Source organism: Marmota monax, unplaced genomic scaffold (genome assembly GCF_021218885.2).
Source record: "Marmota monax isolate L192 unplaced genomic scaffold, Marmota_monax_Labrador192_F-V1.1 WCK01_AAM20220418_F8-fsc00125, whole genome shotgun sequence".
Taxonomy (NCBI): Eukaryota; Metazoa; Chordata; class Mammalia; order Rodentia; family Sciuridae; genus Marmota; species Marmota monax.
The window spans coordinates 9350258-9368795 of NW_026695235.1; the positions used below are offsets into that span (position 1 = coordinate 9350258).

General features: G+C 45.8%; 1 protein-coding gene across 2 annotated transcripts in view; it reads right to left on the reverse strand.

The window, feature by feature from the left end:
- The window catches only part of Dscam (DS cell adhesion molecule), a 668205-nt gene that overhangs the window by 230039 nt on the left and 419628 nt on the right, over positions 1-18538 (reverse strand). For both annotated transcript variants that reach the window (XM_058577314.1, XM_058577315.1), the window contains exon 9: positions 3652-3930. In XM_058577314.1, the coding sequence (XP_058433297.1) occupies positions 3652-3930 (279 nt within the window). The remainder of the gene's footprint in view (positions 1-3651; positions 3931-18538) is intronic.

The window sequence follows — 18538 nt, forward strand, 5'->3', positions numbered from 1 at the left end:
TGTCTATGGGGGCTCTGCATCCCTCTGCCACATTTAGGAAAATGACCCAAGCAAAATCCAGGGGCTCAGCTCTTCAATTCCCTCCCAGGGACCACAACCTGGGCTGCCTGCTGCACTGCCAGAAAACCTTCTTCATATATTTGTGTCCCATTTTATAGTTGTTCAGGATAGAAGACCACGCCATGGTGGGCTCCCTCCACTGGTGCAGACTCCAGTCCACTGACCAAGGATCCTGCAGTCCGCTCCCCTGTCCTGCCCTGGAACTGACCCCTGCCCCTCTGGCTTTCTCCCACAAGCCTCTAAGCAGCTGTGGAATATCCAGTCTTAAACATGGCAGTGTCCCCCTCCCACGTCCACGTCCAACTTCTCCATTTTTAGGCTTTCTGTCATAGCAAAATCCCTGAAAGTGTAGAAACACTTGCATGGTTTTGTATCCCTCCATACTGACACCTTTCTTTTCCTGAGCGCCTCCCCTTGGGGCTCCCTGCATCCACGCTGCTCCTGAAGGTCACAGACCGCATCCATCATCCCAAACCAACTCCCAAACCAACGCCCATTCTTGGTTTTGTTATTTTTCTACTTTTTGCAGGATTGGATACAAGCAAGTATCCTTCTTTCTTGATGTATCTACTGTTTGGCTCCCAGGGCCCCCAGTCCCCTGGATTTCCTCCGTTGCCTTCTCAGTTTCTTGCTGATTCCTCCAACCCCCATTTGGAGCTCTGAATTCTGGAGCCGGCCAGGCCTGGCCCCTCTGGCTTCTCCCCATGTCAGAACTGCTCTGCCCTGCGGCTTCCCCACAGTGGCGGAGGGGGCTTCCCCACCTGGCTGTGAGGCAGACAGTGCACTTCCACTGCGGACGCCCCTTTCTCTCTCTGCAACATTCACTCTGCGAGCACGTTTCCTGTGTCACCTCCACACATCGTGAACTCAGGGGCTTCTCATTACTGTTTTCCTTCCCACCGTCATCCCGGGCACTTTCTTCTGGCCTGTGCTGCTGAAATAGCCTCTTAACTATTCTTCTTGCCTCTGGCCCAGGCCATTTTTCACACAGCTGCTAGTGTGATAATTAAAAAGATAAATCAGGCTATGTCACCCCAGAGTTAGAGTCACCACTGGCCTCTCTGTGTATGTAGGAAAAGATGGACTTCCAAGATAACTGCATATTCAGATTGGGACAAAATCAACTGGGATTTTACACATCATTGATACCTGGTCACCACTTCCAAAGATGGTTATTTAATCAGTGTGGGTTGCAGCTTGGAAATCAGGACTTCTTTAGAGCTCCCCATCCAATTCCAATGTGTGGCGAAGTTTGAGGATCACTAATGGGTCTATCATCCTAAGGGAAAGGGGACAGTAAACACCAAGACCTGCATGTTTCTTTCCTGTTCTAAACACCTCGCCATGTGTAGGGAGCTATGAGAGCAAACCTGGGCCAGAATGTCCAGGAGCATATGACCTTCAGGACGCTGGCTTTCTCTCATGCATGCCAGGCACCAGGGCAAGCTGGAGCTTTGTGAGAAAGCTACTTTCTTGTCTGTGCACCAGGACAGCTGCTCCGTGGGATGCTGGTCATCCAAACAAACTAAGCAGGCTAACGTTGACGATGTCACTGCTTCTGCAGCCTGAGATGTAAAACCCATGAGCTGGACTGGTCACAGGACTGAGAGCACTGTGGACAGGATGTGTGCCACTGGTCAGACCAACCGACATTGGAGAAACGCCATCTGGGAGAGGAGGCCCTGCTGTGGAAGCACCGGGAAGCATGGAGGTGCGATCTGTCACCTGTCCCCACTGAGCTCCTCCTGGGGCAGTCACTGACCCCTGGTAAGCTTTCCCCAATAAACCCTACACCCCCCAGGCCATCTCCAGGCACTTTCTGCGGCCTTTCCACAACCTACCCCACTGCCCTGGCACAAATGGGTCATGAACATGGAAATTGGCAACCTGGAAAAATAAAATAAAAAGAATAAGTTCCCAGACACCTGGGAGAGAGACAGACTCCCAAAGATGGTCACTTAGTTGGTCTGAGTGGGGACCAGAAAACAAGCATCTGTGTTTTCTTTACTCTCCCAGGAGATCCCACAGTGCAGTCCAGCTGAGAGCCACCGCCCCCAGTGGCTTGTCCCTGCTGGTTTCTCCAGTGACACCGATCTGTTTGTGAGCATGCTTCCTCTCAGGCCCTTCACTGTACATTCACAGAAGCTCATTCTGAAGAGCAAGGAGCCTGGGATCAGCGACATTCTCCCAAATAGCAAGGCTCAGTTCAGACCACCTGACCACTGTTGTGGTCCAAATGTCGGGCTGCCTTTCCTCCAAGGGAGAGCAATACGAAGAACGTCCCGTACATTTTGATCTGTCATTTTTGTTCCCTGACCTGGATCCTTCAGAGCAGATTACAGTGAAGACAGGCTGATGCGCTGTTTTGCCCTTCACAACGGTTCAGAGTCAGTCCTACTCCTAAGAAAATGCGTGGGAAACAGAGATGACGTTGGATCCCATTTGTATTCATATTAAAAAAGTGGAGGAAAAAACCAAGCACCCAGTTCTCATAAGCAAACGTGGAAGGTGGAAAGAAAGAGTGCTTTGGGTATCCTTAACCCATCTCTAACTGGAGATCAGTGTCTACCCTTCCACTCTTGGAAATTCTGGGGAATACCATGTTGGTTTCTTCACAGGAGGAGGTGGGAAGGGCATGGCTTGCCAGTCGGACAGGAAGGAGTGCCGTGGAGGGATGAGGGTGAGGACCGAGGAAGGACGGGGCACACCACTCAGGGAAGAGTGTGCTCAGGACTCTCGATGATCCTGACCATAACAGACCTCACCTCCAACCAATCACACAAAGGGAAATTTTAAAATGCAGATGTCAACATCGATGTAAGCCTCTAACATCATCCAGTCACCCTTGCAATGTGGATGGACGCTGCGCTCCTGAAGGGTCACCCAGGCCCGACAAGCACCGAGAAACCAGCAGCTTGATTTACAGACACAGCACATGCTTCATGAGACGTTGGTGTTGAGGAAAGATGAAATAAAACCCGTGCTTACATTTTAGATGTATTAAGACCACTGCCAGTGCTTTTTACAAGTTACAGGAGGCTGTTCTAATTTTTTCCATAAATACAACCACATTCTGCATAATTTTAAAAATGTTGCAACAGTTTCCCCAAATAATGATAGACTTACTGGCAAATAGAAGAGAGGGGCAAGGAAACCACATTTCTAAAATTAAATGGATATTATTTGTAGCTACTATTTTACAGCTCTTTAGAAAAACTGTTTTACTTTTAAAAGCTATTTATCTAAAACAGTAAAAACTATTAGAATAAAATAAAGGAAAGGGCTAACAGACTTTGGTTTTCAAAAATAAGGCGGGAGCCCTATTTCATGAATTAAACCCTACGACCCCATGACCCCCACATTTCCAAGAACATATTGGTTAGCTGCCGTTATCTGCAGCACCAGATTTGCAGTAACTGAAACCATCACTTGGAAGTTGGGGGAATTCCTGGTTGATTTTTATATTGTGTTTCTTAAGGAAGAAGAATGTATTTCTATGAATTCTTGTTCTTTTCACACGTGTCAGGCTCCACCCTCTCAGAGCACGCCTGCATCCTGCTCGCCTGGGCCCCGGGCACCCCCTCTGCCTACCTCTCACAATCAGCTGGCTCTGGTGCGCCACAGCTGCCGCCTCGTTCCGGGCTATGCAGGTGTAATTGCCATTGTGCAGGAGGGAGAGGTTGGAGATCCTCAGGGAGCTGGTGAAGTCGATGTTGTCGATGGTCACCCCCAGGCTGGCTGGGATGGGCCGGCCGTCCTTCTGCCAGGTGATGGTGATGGGTAGGTCCCCTGAGACCACAACACACGGGATGAAGACCCGCTGCCCGATGGAGAATCTTGGAAACTCAAAGGGTTGGATAAAAGGTGGAACTGGAAGAAAAAGGAAAAAGAAAAACATACTAGAGGAAGACAAAGGAGCAGTGTCTCTATCCCACATTCTGTGCTCCGTCAACGCCCTGCCTGACACTGCAGGAGTGACCCAGCAGTGACACAGCACAGAAACGGTCAACTCCACAGGAGCCGAACCCAAGCTCCGTTTGTTTGGAGTTTTAGATCATTCCAAATGAAAAGGAGACCATGATTTGCACCCAATACCTATGATTTACCTAATTTAATAACAATACCTAATTATAAATAAAATATTTCAGGTAGAACACTGGAGTGCAAATACTGTGAAAGAGGGGTATGGGTTTTTTTTTTTTTTTTTCTCTAAGCTTTTAAAAATTATGGATGCAGGCCTGGTGTGGTGGCTCACACCTATCATCCCAGTGGCTCTGGAGGCTGAAGCAGGAGGATCGGGAGGTCAAAGCCAGCCTCAGTTATGGCAAGGTGCTAAGCAGCTGAGTGAGACCCTGTCTCTAAATAATACCCAAAATCGGGCTGAGGATATGGCTCAGTGGTTGAGTGCCCCTGAGTACAATCCCCAGTACCCTCCTCCTGCAAAAAATGGTGAGTGCAGGTGAGACTTCTTTCCTGCTCTGCCATTAGTAGCATTATGGTGACTGCCCCCACCCTCCCGCTGCACACCTTGCTGAAGAAACAGTTCTGTTCTGTTGCTGAAGTTGTTTTCTATGCCCAACTGACAGCAACTGTGAGTTACAGACACCGGTCAGAAATCTCACATGCCATGACTCACCCCTTCATTTTATGCATTCTGTGTGTGACCTTATATTACAAATGGGTCCAGGGGCTGGGGCTGTAGTTCAGTAGCAGAGCACTTGCCTAGGATGTGTGAGGCACTGGGTTTGATCCTCAGTACCACATAAAAAATAAATAAATAAATAAAATAGAGGCATTGTGTCCATCTACAACTACAATTTTATTTTATTTTATTTTAAAAAGGAGTCCAGGGCAAGTCGACTGGTTGTAGCATTGTGTTGATCAGGAAAATAAGGTTCTAGCCTTCAGCCCAGCCAGCCACAGACTCAGCTAAACTCTGTCGGGAAGCTCTGTTTGCCTTTAATTTCCCCAATAAACTCCTGCTTCTCTCTTCTGCTGCGGGTCAGTCTTCCTAGACGACCTCACAGGGTGCACATGGCATCACTGCTTAGAGTGCCCAGGGAGCCACGTTCAAACCCCACTGATTGACAAGCCATGGGCAAGATATTAATGTGCTACTACTCTCAGCTGTATGAGGTCATTCACAGACTCATTTTGCAGATGAGGAAACTGAGATTCAATGATGTTAATTAGTCCTTGGGCTGAGAACTAGTTGGCTGGTCTATGAGGGCTCGACACACGCCTATTTGGCAGAAATTGGTGCCTTCATTGTGGTTCTTTGTTGTGTTTTTTTGCAAACATATTTTTTAAAGAAATGGTGTATATAGGGGTTTGGAAATGACTAAGGGAATGAACTAAGATTCAGAAGCATGGGAAAACCTAAAATAAACCAGTTGCCAAATAGAGCAAGGCTATTAAACAGCAAAATGCCTGCAGAGTTTGCTCATTAATCAATTACAGATCCTCTGCTACCAACTCAGGGGACACATAGGAACCCAGAGAAATCTAATCACGCCCAGTTCTTCAGGTCCAGGTGGGTGCTGGGCACACCGCAGGCAGTGCGGTGTGCCAGTCTCTCCCCACAGCCCTGTTTCTTTAAATCTTGTGCCAGGTAGTAGAAATGTTTACTCTGTCTATAGTAATTATTAACAACTCATACACTTTCATTTTTTGTTACATAAAAAGCCCATTTCTTCTTTGGTTTCTATGGGCAGTAGCCTGGTTGTGCTCATACTGGCCTTCCCGTTGGCCTGGCTCATTCTTCTTAGGTAGGACTGCATGGTTTGGAGTCCTGCTTCACCACTGATAGTAGTGTTCTACCCTTCCCTGCGACCCTGTTTCCTTGTTCATGAAACCAGGAGGGTGGCCCCGGCTCTGGGGAGACAGCAGGAGGGTGTCAGACTTCCTGCGTCTGAGGCCGATTCTCAGCATTGGTCTTACTCACAAGCCTTTAGGTGAGGACACCGCCCAGTGGGAGGGCCACTGGGCAGGGAAGCCTCCATTTCACCCAAGCTGGGAGGCTGCTGGAGGGGAAGCCTCCATTTCTCCCTCAGTTACAACAGGAAGAAGGAACACAGAGGGACTCTTTCCATGCCCCAAATCAAGAAAGAGAGGTGAGCCATTTTTCACCTATGTAACAACAGATAATGTAGGAAATGTAGTGTCCATGATCGTTAAGTTCAAGAACGTTCCCTACAACAGAGACTGATGTGCAACGGAGGAGGGACTGGCGCATAATGATCTAGGAACAGTGGGAAGAATCAATTAGTTACAGAGGAACTGTGTTAAAAACAAACCCGAAACTAACCCCTACGCTATCCATTATTCCAAACAATAAGTTAAAAAACTTACAAGGAATATAATTACTGTTACGTAAGTAAATTTCAGAAACTTAGCCTTAAAGCAACACTGCTGAGAACAGGAAGTGAGTCTCCAAAGCACGGAAAACGAGGGTCAGCCAGCTGATACTCCAGGTCTCCTGCCTGCCCCCCAGAGGGTGAGCCTCGCTTGGAGAACCTCATTTTTTCCTCATTCTTTCAAAATTGATTTTCACTTTAATTATTAGCACATATTAATTATACAAAGTGCATCTCTTTGTGTTTTTTCATACACACATATAGTGTCATTTGTCCTATCCCGCACCACCCTGACCCATCTGCCCCTCTACCACCCCTTTCCCCACCAAATGTCCCCATTCCCTTTCCATGTCCTGTTTTAAACCATTAAGACTCTCTCCATTATGTAATTTCTTGGTCTAGAGTAGATGCAGAGACTTCAGGCACACTGACATGGGCTTAGTCAGAGGCCACCGTGGGCAAGATCACACAGGTGAGAACCAGAAGAGGCACAACAGATGGGAACCACAGTTCAGTTGGAAGCAAATTGGGGAACACTCTGTACTGGAGCACGCTGCCTGATAGACAGTTTTGGCATTTTTATTTTTATTTTTTGGTAATTAATGCAAAGTCATAAGACACAATTAAGTTTGAATTGTAGGTGACGGTTAATATACGAAAAGAAAAAAGATATATTTTAAAAATTTAAACGTTCACAAAAAATGAGAACCTGTTAAAATAGCTAGAATTAAAAGTTGCATGATTTCACTTAGCATAATAGTCTCCAGATCTATCCGTTTCCTGGTAAAAGTCATAAAGTCATTCTTTTTATATGGCTGAGAAATATTCCACCATGTATATATGCCACATTTTCTTTACCCATTCATCTGTTGAAGGGCAGCTAGGTTGTTTCCATAGCTTAGTTATGTTTGTATAAATATGACAAATATACTTATTGTCATGTGTAACTATAAAGAACAAATAAAAAAAAGAAAATTTATGTTGCAGGATCAAAGGATTGAGTATGAGGGAGACGCCATGTTCCCACAGTAACATCACGGTCAGCTTTGCTCTGTGGCCCCCCACCGCGTTACATCAGGATGCTCATCGTCTCCAAGGAAAATTTAATCTCTCCGTTGCGATGATGTTGTCTGTCTTGCTTCAGCTGAGTCACCGGTGCTATACACAATGTTGGAAGTTTCCTAAGGGGTCCAAAATATTACGTTTTGCATTCATGGGATATAAATTGGAGGCAAAACAAAACCAAGGAATTAAGGAACTCCATGATTTAGGGAAAGCTGAGCCACACATTTGAAGAACCTGGTTACTTTATGTGGCTCACTGTGGCCCTTATATGAGGCAATTCCCTGAATCCCACCATCGGTGAAGCCTTGTAATGCTACAGGAGCAGAGATTCTGAGTGTGACATGCGTCATTTTGACATAACCTTTCTACAAGTAGTATGTACATATCCACGAAATGTCACTTTTTTCCAGGTTTGTGTATTTTGTAATGGGAGATCCTTTCTCTGAAGCAGCTCAGAACCACCAAATACTGCCCAATGCCAGTTTGGACTCATTCTTTCTAAGCTCTTCATACAAACATTAAATCAGGCTGCTCCATATCTGTGTCTTTTTCCTCAACAACTAACTGTATATTATTTTTCATAAGGTGAGAAAATATTTCAAAAATTTTTCCCCAGGTAAAAGGTGTATGACACGCTGCAAAACTATGGCTAGGTGTCCTCGGTCTTGAGTAACTAGCCAAGCGTCTTGATTCCATTTCTTAAACTCTCTGATCTTATTTCTTCACATGTAGGGATGATAATCATGTGTAGTGCCCGAGAGTGTTGGTGGACAGCTGTCTGTCACACTCCCGGCTCAGAGCCCCAGGTGATGGACAGGGGGTGCTCGGGACTTTCCTTCTCTTCCTCATCCCCTTTTGTCCCAGGGCCCATGGCTCACTGGGAGGATGAAATATACACATGGATGTGGGGAGGTCCCAAGGCTCTGTTCCCCAGTCATGTATAATTCCTCTATTCCGGCTTTTGTCTTCTCCTCTCTAGTGGTGATGTTGTCCTGTGAATCTCCACACAATTCTCAGGACGAGTGCCCCTGGTCTCAGGACAAGTGTTCCTACTGTCGGGATGAGTGCTCCTGGTCTCAGGATGACTGCTCCTGGTCTCTGAATGAGTGCTCCTGGACTTAGGATGAGTGTCCCCAGTGTCAGGATGAGTGCCCCTTGTCTCAGGATGAGTGCTCCTGGTCTCTGGATGAGTGCTCCTGGTCAGGATGAGTGCCCCTGCTCTCAGACTGTCTGAAGGCTACGCCTGGAGCCACAGTCCAGACATGGCAACAGATCTTTCATCTTCTCAGCCCCTTTCTCACCCACCTCCCTTCTACTTCATGAGACCTTCCTCCCATTCTTTTGTAGGATTTCTTTTTTTAACACCTCAATTGCTCCTTGAAGTATTGCATCTTTGAAACCTGTATTTTTCCAAAATTGTTTCTTCTGCTTCTGTTCATTACAGGAATTCAAGTCCCATGACCTGTTTCTCAGAGTTCAGTCCCAATGGCACACCCACTTCAGATGCCCGATCCCCATAGGACCTGCCCAGGACCTGCCCAGACAGAGAGCTGTATACTGTCCCTGAAAGTGCAAACTGTGGCTCCAATGCCACGAGGCCAAGGCCACCTTGTGCATCACCTCCTGGCCTGTTCACCTGGAAGACTGCTTAATTGTCCAATTCTGCTACTCTACAGCATGCTTGAGGTTTCAAATTGTAGACAACCAATCCAGTAGGGGACACTTCTCCACTGCGGACATATCGCACAACTAAACTTTCCCTTCATTCATTACAAGGGTCTGTTTTCCAAACCTTGCTGTGAAATACATCATGTTTACACTTCGACGAGGACAGTGACATATGTGCATGACCATTTCCTTAAGTAGGGCAGCCCAGGGGGACAGGAGATGGGTTCAATTTATCCTTCCTATTTCCCGCACCTAATAGAGAAAACCATGCTGTGCACATCTTAATTTTGAGGATGCCTTTACCTTTACACTGAAGGCCACCCTGAAGACGTGAGGAAGGACCTAAACAGGAGAACGAGGCTGACATTTCCAGGACATAACAGTGACAACCCTCCTCCTGGCGCCACAGGCTGGGGAGATGGCATCAGCACCTGGCCTTGCTTATGTGACGGTGATATGCATGCATACCAACTCCGAATGGCCCCTGAGGTCGGTGACTTTGGATCCACAGTGGCCAGACTGCTTCTGGCTCATCATGAATTAGGCTGATGGTCCTGGAGCTGTTCCTGCTCTAGGAGGAAGGACCTGAGGCCGAGGTTCATGGGGATGTGATGAAGAAGTCAGGACGTGGCCGGAGCCCACAGGTGCTAAAAGAAACAGGTTGTTTGCAGCAACCTGGACATCAGCATGGCCTTCTGCTCCAAGTTCAGTATGCACTGATTACATGATGGCCAGACATTGCTGAAGAGAGATTCTGTGGCAGGAGAGATCCCGCAGGCTGATCTCCCGCTCTGTCTGGTGGGTGGGGAGGGCAGGAAGCAGACACAATGTCCCCGTAGCAAGGCGGGGATGACTTCTAGGGTCTAAGATTTCCTTAAAGAATGGTATTTGGGGCATACTTGCAACATCCCAAATCATGCCAAACAAAATAAAATGTTCCAAGTATCTGTTTTTCTCTAGGCATATATTAAATTACGCATTTGAATTTCTGTGGCTGAATGGAGTAGGGTGTATTTAGAGAGAGTCATGTTTTCTGAATTTTTCGAGACTTGCTCAAATGAGAAGTACGACTCTTTTAAGGCAAAAGTTACAAGTGAAAATGGTAAGCCAAAGTTTGTAAAGATCATTTGGCACTGGCCACATTCTAAGTTATAAAAAAAAAAAAAAAAACTGTTCCCAGGAACAGAAGTTTATCTGTATTTTCCCTGGTTTTAGAATTTCCTGAGTCACTGAGCCACCAGGACTTGGAGAGGCTGAATGATGATTCCGTGTGTGTGTGTGTGTGTGTGTGTGTGTGTGTGTGTGTGAGAGAGAGAGAGAGAGAGAGAGGGAGATTTTCTTTATCTGTTCATCTGCTGATGGACCCTTAGGTGGTTTCCACATCCTGGCTGTTGGGAACGTGGCTGTGCAGATGCCACTCTGACACATGGATTTCATTTCCTTTGCACATAAGCCAGCTGAGTTGCTGGATCATGTGAGCCTTCTCTTTTTAATTTTCTTGGGAAACTCCCACACTGTTCTCCATAATGGTTATGCCAATTTGCATTCACACTAGCTGTGTACAGGATTCAGTTACCCACATCCTCGTCAGTACTTGTTATCTTTTACCCTTTTGGTAACAGCCACCCTAACACAATCAGAGAGACCGGATTGTCACTGAGGATGAGTGCTGCCACCCTGCAGTCTCAGTGAGGCTGTCCTTCTGTCCCTAGATGTTATCTCTGCTATAGACATTGCTATGATACATCTTTTCACATATTATGTTGAAATTATTAATAATGAGTTCATCTATTTTCTGGTGTTATTTCCTTATATAGGTCGTTTTTCCTGAATAGAATTATTGTCTTTATTTTATTCAATAATTTTATTCCAATATGGCCAGAGCAGTATTGAATTTTTCAATTACTAGAACCAAATTAAACAATATGTGTGTGTGGTAGGTAGAACCTGACATTATTTCTAAGTTAAATAAAACAGTAATATATTTTCTCAAGAGTAATAAGTTTCAGCACCACCTCTAATTGCTTGGGCATTTAAGTGTCTAAACATACACGAGTTCTGCTTAGAGTCCCTAAGTGTTCATCTCTGTGGCAAAGGGACCTTGAAGGGGGATGCCTCATCCACCTGAAGACTCACACAGAGTACTAGGGGACAGACTGAAAGCCTTCGGTCAGTGGCCAGCAGTGCACAGGCCAAGGCTGCCTCTGTGCTCAGCCCTGAGTGACCCCTTGTTCCCTGTCCTGGTCTGGCCTTGCTTCCTCCTTCTTCTGATCATCTCAGCCATCTCCCTGGCTCCAGCTGTCAGCTGTATGTCATTGATCCCATGATCTAAGTTTTCAACCAAATCCCTCCTCAAGCTTAAAGCTGGCCAGTTCAGTCATCTCCTCACATCCTTGTCTTGATGCCCAGAAGCATCTCGAGTCCAAACCAAACATGTCATGCTTTTCCTTCATCTAAGATCCACCTTCGATTCCCTTTTCCTGAAGCTGAGCATAGTCAAGGGGTGCTCTTTGCCAGTTCTCCCCCTCCCCAGCTCTTTCCTCTGCCCCAATTCCCAAGACGCCTGTGTGGGTACCGCCATCACCACCATCACCTTTCATTACAACCTTTCCAATTATGTCCTAAGGGTCTTCCTTTGTATTTTTATGTCCCACCCTCTCTGCACTGAGACCCCTTGTATTCCTCCATCAGATTCACTTCCTAGAGCACTGCTGTAAGCAGGTGCCTCTGTTTGCATCACGCCACCTCCAGCAGGACCAAGGGGGGGGGGGGGGGGGTCGGCCCCACCAGGTCTCATGCCTGTCTGCAGACTCTGACCTCCGGCCCTGGGGAGGAGCCTCCTCTTCAGCCACACTGGCTCTTGGATGTGAGCAGCAGTGTCTGTCCGCGTTTCTGTCCCCAGGCCCCATCCTGACCCCAGCTTCACTCCTCTCAGCTCATCACGTGGACCCTGAGCTCGGTAGTTCCCTGTGTTTGGAGACCTTCGCAGGCTCCAGAACTATTCAAGACTCAACTTGGTTTCTCTTGGACACTCGTTTTTGACCTCAGACTTCCACCCCTCCATGCCCTGAACTGGCAGGATGTCCACCCTCTCTCTGTGCGGATGGGTTGGAATGAAGCGTCCATCACCTGTCTGACCCCAGTTCCCCACAGGCAAGTTTTCTGCACCTGACTCTTCGATGCTCCTTCTCCAGGGCCCCCTGCCTGCAGGTCCTCCTACTGCTCCCTGACCTCTGCAGGCCGTCACCCTCTCTACATCCCTGGACCTTGTTAACAGTCCATGCACACATATTACCTGAGCGAGGTTTCAAGGCATTCCAGGAAGCACAAAACTGAGAACTGTGTGTTAGAAATGGTGTCAATGACCAGGTTGAGTCCAGGGATGCTCTGCCGTACACTGTGGGATATCTTATTTCTAATTTGAAATACTGCACTAATATCATTGCAGCAAGTGTGAGTAATTTAAGGAAAGGTGTTCAAGATGCATAACTTCAGAGGTCTGGCGTCTCCCTAAGTGGTAGGAGTTGCACACACACTGGCTAGGTTCCCTCCAACAAGGCACAGGTGGCGCTGCGCTCAATGTGATGTCACCTTTGGTCACCAGCCACTTCCCAGACGGCTGCAGAGGCAGAGATCCACTTTATCCAAGGTTCCTTTTTGGAGTGATTCATGGAGGAAGCAATTTTTTCCCAACTCTGGAGAAATCTGTGGGGTCATTCTCCTTCCTGAGCTCCCTGGGGCACAGGGTAAGTCTGTCACCAGGCTGCATCCCTGCCCTGTCCTTCCTGTCCTCCTGTCCACAGGTGTTGAGCATAAGGTTCTCCCTGATCAACCCCCTCCATCTCAGTCCCTGCTTCCCGGGGAACTCAACCTGCAACAGTTCATTGAAAGCAAACAGTTCATGCCCAAGTGATAACGAAGCCAGGTCCGAGAGTGACATTGCCTCTGAATAGGCCCCTTCCCTCCATGGCCTCTGTTCCTTCTGGACTGTGATCCAAGAGGCTGTCTCGTGAGCTGCATTTTCTTTCATTGATGCCCTTCTCTGTATGATGAATAGCATTTTTCTATCTTCACACAGAACAGAAAAAAGAAGATAGAAGCAAAACAAAAGGAGTTTGAAGGTTTGATTTTAAGATGGCTGCTCATTGCCTTAAAGGAAAATTCCATGTTTCGTCGTTTCTACGTCTTCAGCTGCCCCACATCCATCCAGTTTCCAGAATGAAATGCTGTCTTACTCTCTAACACTTGGAATAAATCGGGCATGAGAATAGTAAGTCTGCACAGTGACTCTCCAACAAGGGACTCCTGCCATGCGATGCTTGGTTTGGATGCCGGATTGGAAAACCACGGAGCTGTAAAAATGACATCTGAGGGAAAAGGTAGGAAAAATAATTTTTTTTCTCCCCCCAAATATTGCTTAAAGTAAGCAAGTAAATCCATGGTGAGAAAATAACTAAAGCGCTTTAGGAATTAAAAAAAATCTTTAATGCATACTGTAGAATTTCAATGAAAAGAAACAGGAGCTGTCGATTTCTTCGGCAGCCAGGATGTATTTAGACATAATGAGGGGAATGATAAACTGCTTGGGGTCTCAGGGATGGGAAGGGAACTCTGAGAAGCATTATGGCATCTCCTTCTAGCACTTTCTAGATGCACTACTATAGAATTGATCGCCTGAAGCCAGCCAGAAGACTGATGCTAGGCGTGGAGCAAGGGGGTGCGTGATTCTTGAGATGCTCTAGTATTTTTCATGGGAGGTGTTTCTCAGCCATAATCAGATTACGTTGAATAAACAGCATTTTTTTTACCAGTTTAAAATGACAGACAATCTCAGGATTCATGAGAGGTACCATAGTTAACAGCTGGTGTCAGTGGAAATTGGTGGGGTGGCAAGTCACTCTCCTGGCACCCTGCGAGGTCAATGGACACGGTGTTTGCTCAAAGGACTTTGTAAAGCAACAGCTGTTTTTTGATGGACCAGAGTCCCCTGCATCTCTAATGTTGAAAGAAAGGTCCTTCAAATCCCCATGGCTTCAGAGAGAAAACTCAAACTCAAACTCTTTGAGTTTCAAGAAAATTAAATAGCTCCTGTACATCCAGGGAGAAAAGGCTTGTGCAGACAGCTGTGGGCTGCAGGTGTGTGTACGTGGACTCCAGATGTGAGCAAAGCAGGGGACCCCAATCAGAGGTGACAGCAGCTGGGCCAAACAGCAGGGATGAGCAAGACTCACCCCACAGCAAGGTTGTTTAGAAACAGCAGATAATTTACTTGAGAAGCATTTTCCATGACCTTGGCTCAGAAAACGTTAACCCTCTCTAGAAGCTTGGTAATGAATCATAACTGACTTCATGTGGCTGTTTTTTTTAATAAAGTGCTGAAATATGTCAGAGTAAAGATGAGGTAATTATGATATTCCAACAAAGCTCTAAGTTAATTAAATTATTTTGACAAATTTCAGGGCATTGCATTAGTGATACACTGAAGGATCAATATCATATACCTGAAAATAGATCAAGAAGAGATTTGTTCCAGGACTCTCCACCCCCACAGTTCTTCATGAGCATAAATCTGGGCAAAGCCAATTACATGGACTTTCTCTCTACTCTTGCAGGTCAGCTGTGTCCCTGAACAAGGCTCCACATTACTCTGAGTTTCAGTTTCTGCATAAAACTCATACAAATGGCTTTCAGGACTGACACATTCTGAGTTTATCATTGTAAAGTTTAGAGTCAAATCTTCCACACAGACAAACTTGAAAAATTTAGATGGGCAAAACCAAGGTATTTCTTTTCCAAGCTTAGATCTTCTTTGAATAAATTAACCAACATTTTTACTATAATTTGTACAACAAAAATGGAGGAGCATAAATATAAACTGGCATATATTTATGACAATCTGCTATAAAAAGAACTTTCTGCTGTGAACAGAACTTTACTATAAGCTGCATTATCAGTACTTGAGAGAGTCTAGAGAGCTAAAGAGCCAACAGGAAATTAGAAAGAAATAAAAGGTATGTAATAATTTTGTTTAAAAAATTCTTGATATAAGATAAATAAACATGTGCAAACATGAATCAAAAACATACACACAAAAATCTGTATTAAAAATTGGGTTCAAAAAACATCATAAACAAAAAACTATAGAGATGCAGGAGATGAAGAAATGGAAAAAGATCTACAAGGCAGTCTGGGAGAGAAAAGGCAAGAAGAGTGATCCTTCAATCACCCAACAGATAGTTCAAGACACAAAGAAAAATAAAAACAAAAAAACCCAACCAAACCCAGAGATTGTAGCAGAACCAGTTATAATATAATATCAAAAATTATATTTGGCAATTTTAATACCCAATTTCAAAAATAAATAAAGGAATAAAATATAAGCAAAGCAAGAGATAAAATATAATGATTAAATTTAATCCACTGCACATAAACAAGTTTATGCAAACACATATAAGGAACACCAAACATTATTTTTAAAACCAAATGAGCCATCCATAAAGAAAATGTTAATACATTTCATAGAACTAAAATTGTTTCTGAAAACACTACCATTGCTATGATTTGGATATGTGATGTCCCTGGAAGCTTCTGTGTAAACAATGCAGGAATGTCCAGAGGTGATGTGACTGGATTCTGAGAGCTGTACCCTGATCAGTGGATTAATCCACTCTATGATTAGTAATTTGAAAGGACTAGTGTATACTGAATGGTGACTATAGGCAGGTAGGATGTGGCTGGGCAAGGGAGGTCACTGGGGGGTGTATCTTTGGGGTTTATATTTTGTCCCCAGAGAGGAGAGATCTCTCGCTCCACTTTCTGGCTACCATTAGCTTTCCTCTGCCATGCTCTCCTGCCATGATGTTTTGCCTCACCTTGGGCCCAGGTCAATGGAGTTGGTCAACCATGGACTGAACCTGGAACTGTGAGCCCAAGTAAACTCTTCTCCTCTAAGTTGTTCTTGTCGGGCATATTGGTTATAACAATGCAAAACTGACTAAAACAATCATGGTATCTTAGGATATAAAGAGGAGGGGAAAGCATGGGCTATTTAATAGGTGGTTTTTAGAAACATGACTCAACATATAGAGAAATGGAAATTGGATGCCCACCTCCATTATGCCCATGAGCATCAATGTGGATTGAAGACGTCAATATGGACAGCAGAGGCAGATATGGAGAAAATACAGGAAAAATGACAGGAACGTGTCCTCATGCATGCAGACTTTTCAATCAAGATCCCAGAGGAGACAACCAAAGTTAAGAGACCAAGATGTTCATGATCCTTTCTCCATAATGAGAGGTCCATGTTGATATTAAAGAACCATGGTGAAGCAGGAAGACATGGCAAGACTTGGCAGAAAGGGCAAAAGGGGCACAGGTGGCTGCTCAAACACCTGAGGAGTCTGGGGACACTGGACATGGGATACCCAACCGCTGCAGTGGAAGAACAAGTGAAAGCGAAGGGCTACTTTGTGCACTTGGGTGCTGTGTTGGAAAGGCAGGCCACGGCAGTCACTGACAGGCGAGGCTGTGGTGGCTGGTGGGCAGGCACACTGCACGGGGCTCTGGAGCACGGTTCTGCAATCACAGGGAAGTCCTGTGGGATCTGTGGTCTGTCTGTTCTGTCTGGGTCCTGGACGGCTGTGAACACCCCTCATGCCACGTCACAGGCTCTTCACGGCGGCACGTGTACAGAGTCAGAGAGCTGGGCAGGGGGCGGGGGCCTGGGCGCTTACTTTCTGTGCTTTTGAAAAACATATATTCATACCCATATACCTTCAGGGAAACACAGAACGTGGATCTAAAATCAATAAAATGCACATAGGAGAAGAGTGGTGCCAGAGTTGATAGAAGGTTTGCGAAGAAAACTAGACTAAAATAAATCAAAATCAGGCCCTTTGGATGGACTGATGGGAATGAGTGGCTTAAACCCAAAGTTGACAAAACAAAACAAAATCCCAGCCCACCCGTGGCAGCCCTTCTCAGGGGATCATCAAGGGACCACCTGATTCAATGCATGTCACGGCTTCGAGGTGGGAGGTGGGAGGCGGGTTTCAACAAGGAGGCGCTATCTTCAGGGTGGAGGTGGCATTTCCACGTGCCTCGGAGACACTACAGTGCTCAGAAGGCTGCGACTCTTTCAGTCAACAGACCCCTCAGTGTGTCCTCACAAAGAGCACAAGCTGCCCAGCCCTGATGCCTGTGGAACAGCTGAACAAGGGGCAGTGTGAGTGGGCAGCCTGCAGGACAGTGGCTCCCTGTTTCACACACGAGGCAGCTTCCCGTGGTGAAGGAGCAGAGTGCACGGCGCTACCCAGCAGGGGAAAGGGGGCGGCACTGGAGAAGGCAGATCTGTACCCAGGGGAAGCCCTGTCTGGTGAGCACGGTCATTTAGAAACAGAGCGGGCTCAGAGCACGGAGCACCACTGCCGAGTCCAAAGCCCGGGGCCACAGTCCAGGCCACCAGCAGCAACAGCTGGGAGATGGGTCTCCATGACCTCCAAGTTCACCCCCAGCCCTGTATCTATGGCCACATCATCCCCTTACACAGAACCAGGCTCATGCTCGATGTACTTACCGCGTCTCTCTGCATGTGGATGTATATGCTTTATGATGTGTATTTTTATTTATCCATGAGTATATGCTTATAACTAAAACAACACATATAAATATTATTGTACCATACATATGCATAAACTATGCAATTCTGTTGATCTTACACATTGCTTGTGTTTTGTACAATCCATATAAAACATCCTACTGCTGATTTTGAATATTGAGAGTTGTTTGTTTTGATTTAGAGTATCATTATCAGGATATTATTACCAGCACTCCCAGAGGGTTTCACTTGTCTGTTTGTGTGCATGTGTGTTTGTGGGGTGCACATATGTGTATGTATTTGCAACAAGATTAATTATGGGGTAGGCAAGGAGTGTTATTAATTTTTCTTGGATTTCTTTCTTCCTTTCTCGTGACTACATAATTCTCTCCTCTAAGTTTCCCATGTTGAGCAAGCACAACATATTGCAAAATCTTATTTCTCCTACAATTTAATTATAAGTAAATAAAAGAATCATATTCTTTGACATTACACCAAATCCTATACATAAGATTTCCCTTTGTAGGAGAAAGCAATTTGAGTTTTTTTAATATAACATTTAATCAAGTGTTCCCGTGAATAATTGTCTAGAATAGAAGGAAAATGATAAGTCAGTCTACCTCCAGGAGGAACCCATGTGAAGGGAGGTGTGTGAACTGCATTCTCAGCTTGATTCCAACACCCTCACCCAAAGTGCAGAGGATCTCCTCCGAACTCTGTGGCCCAGCTCCCAGGCAGGAGCAAATGTAGGAATCTCACCACATGCAAGCAGGAGTCTTTTCATGCATAG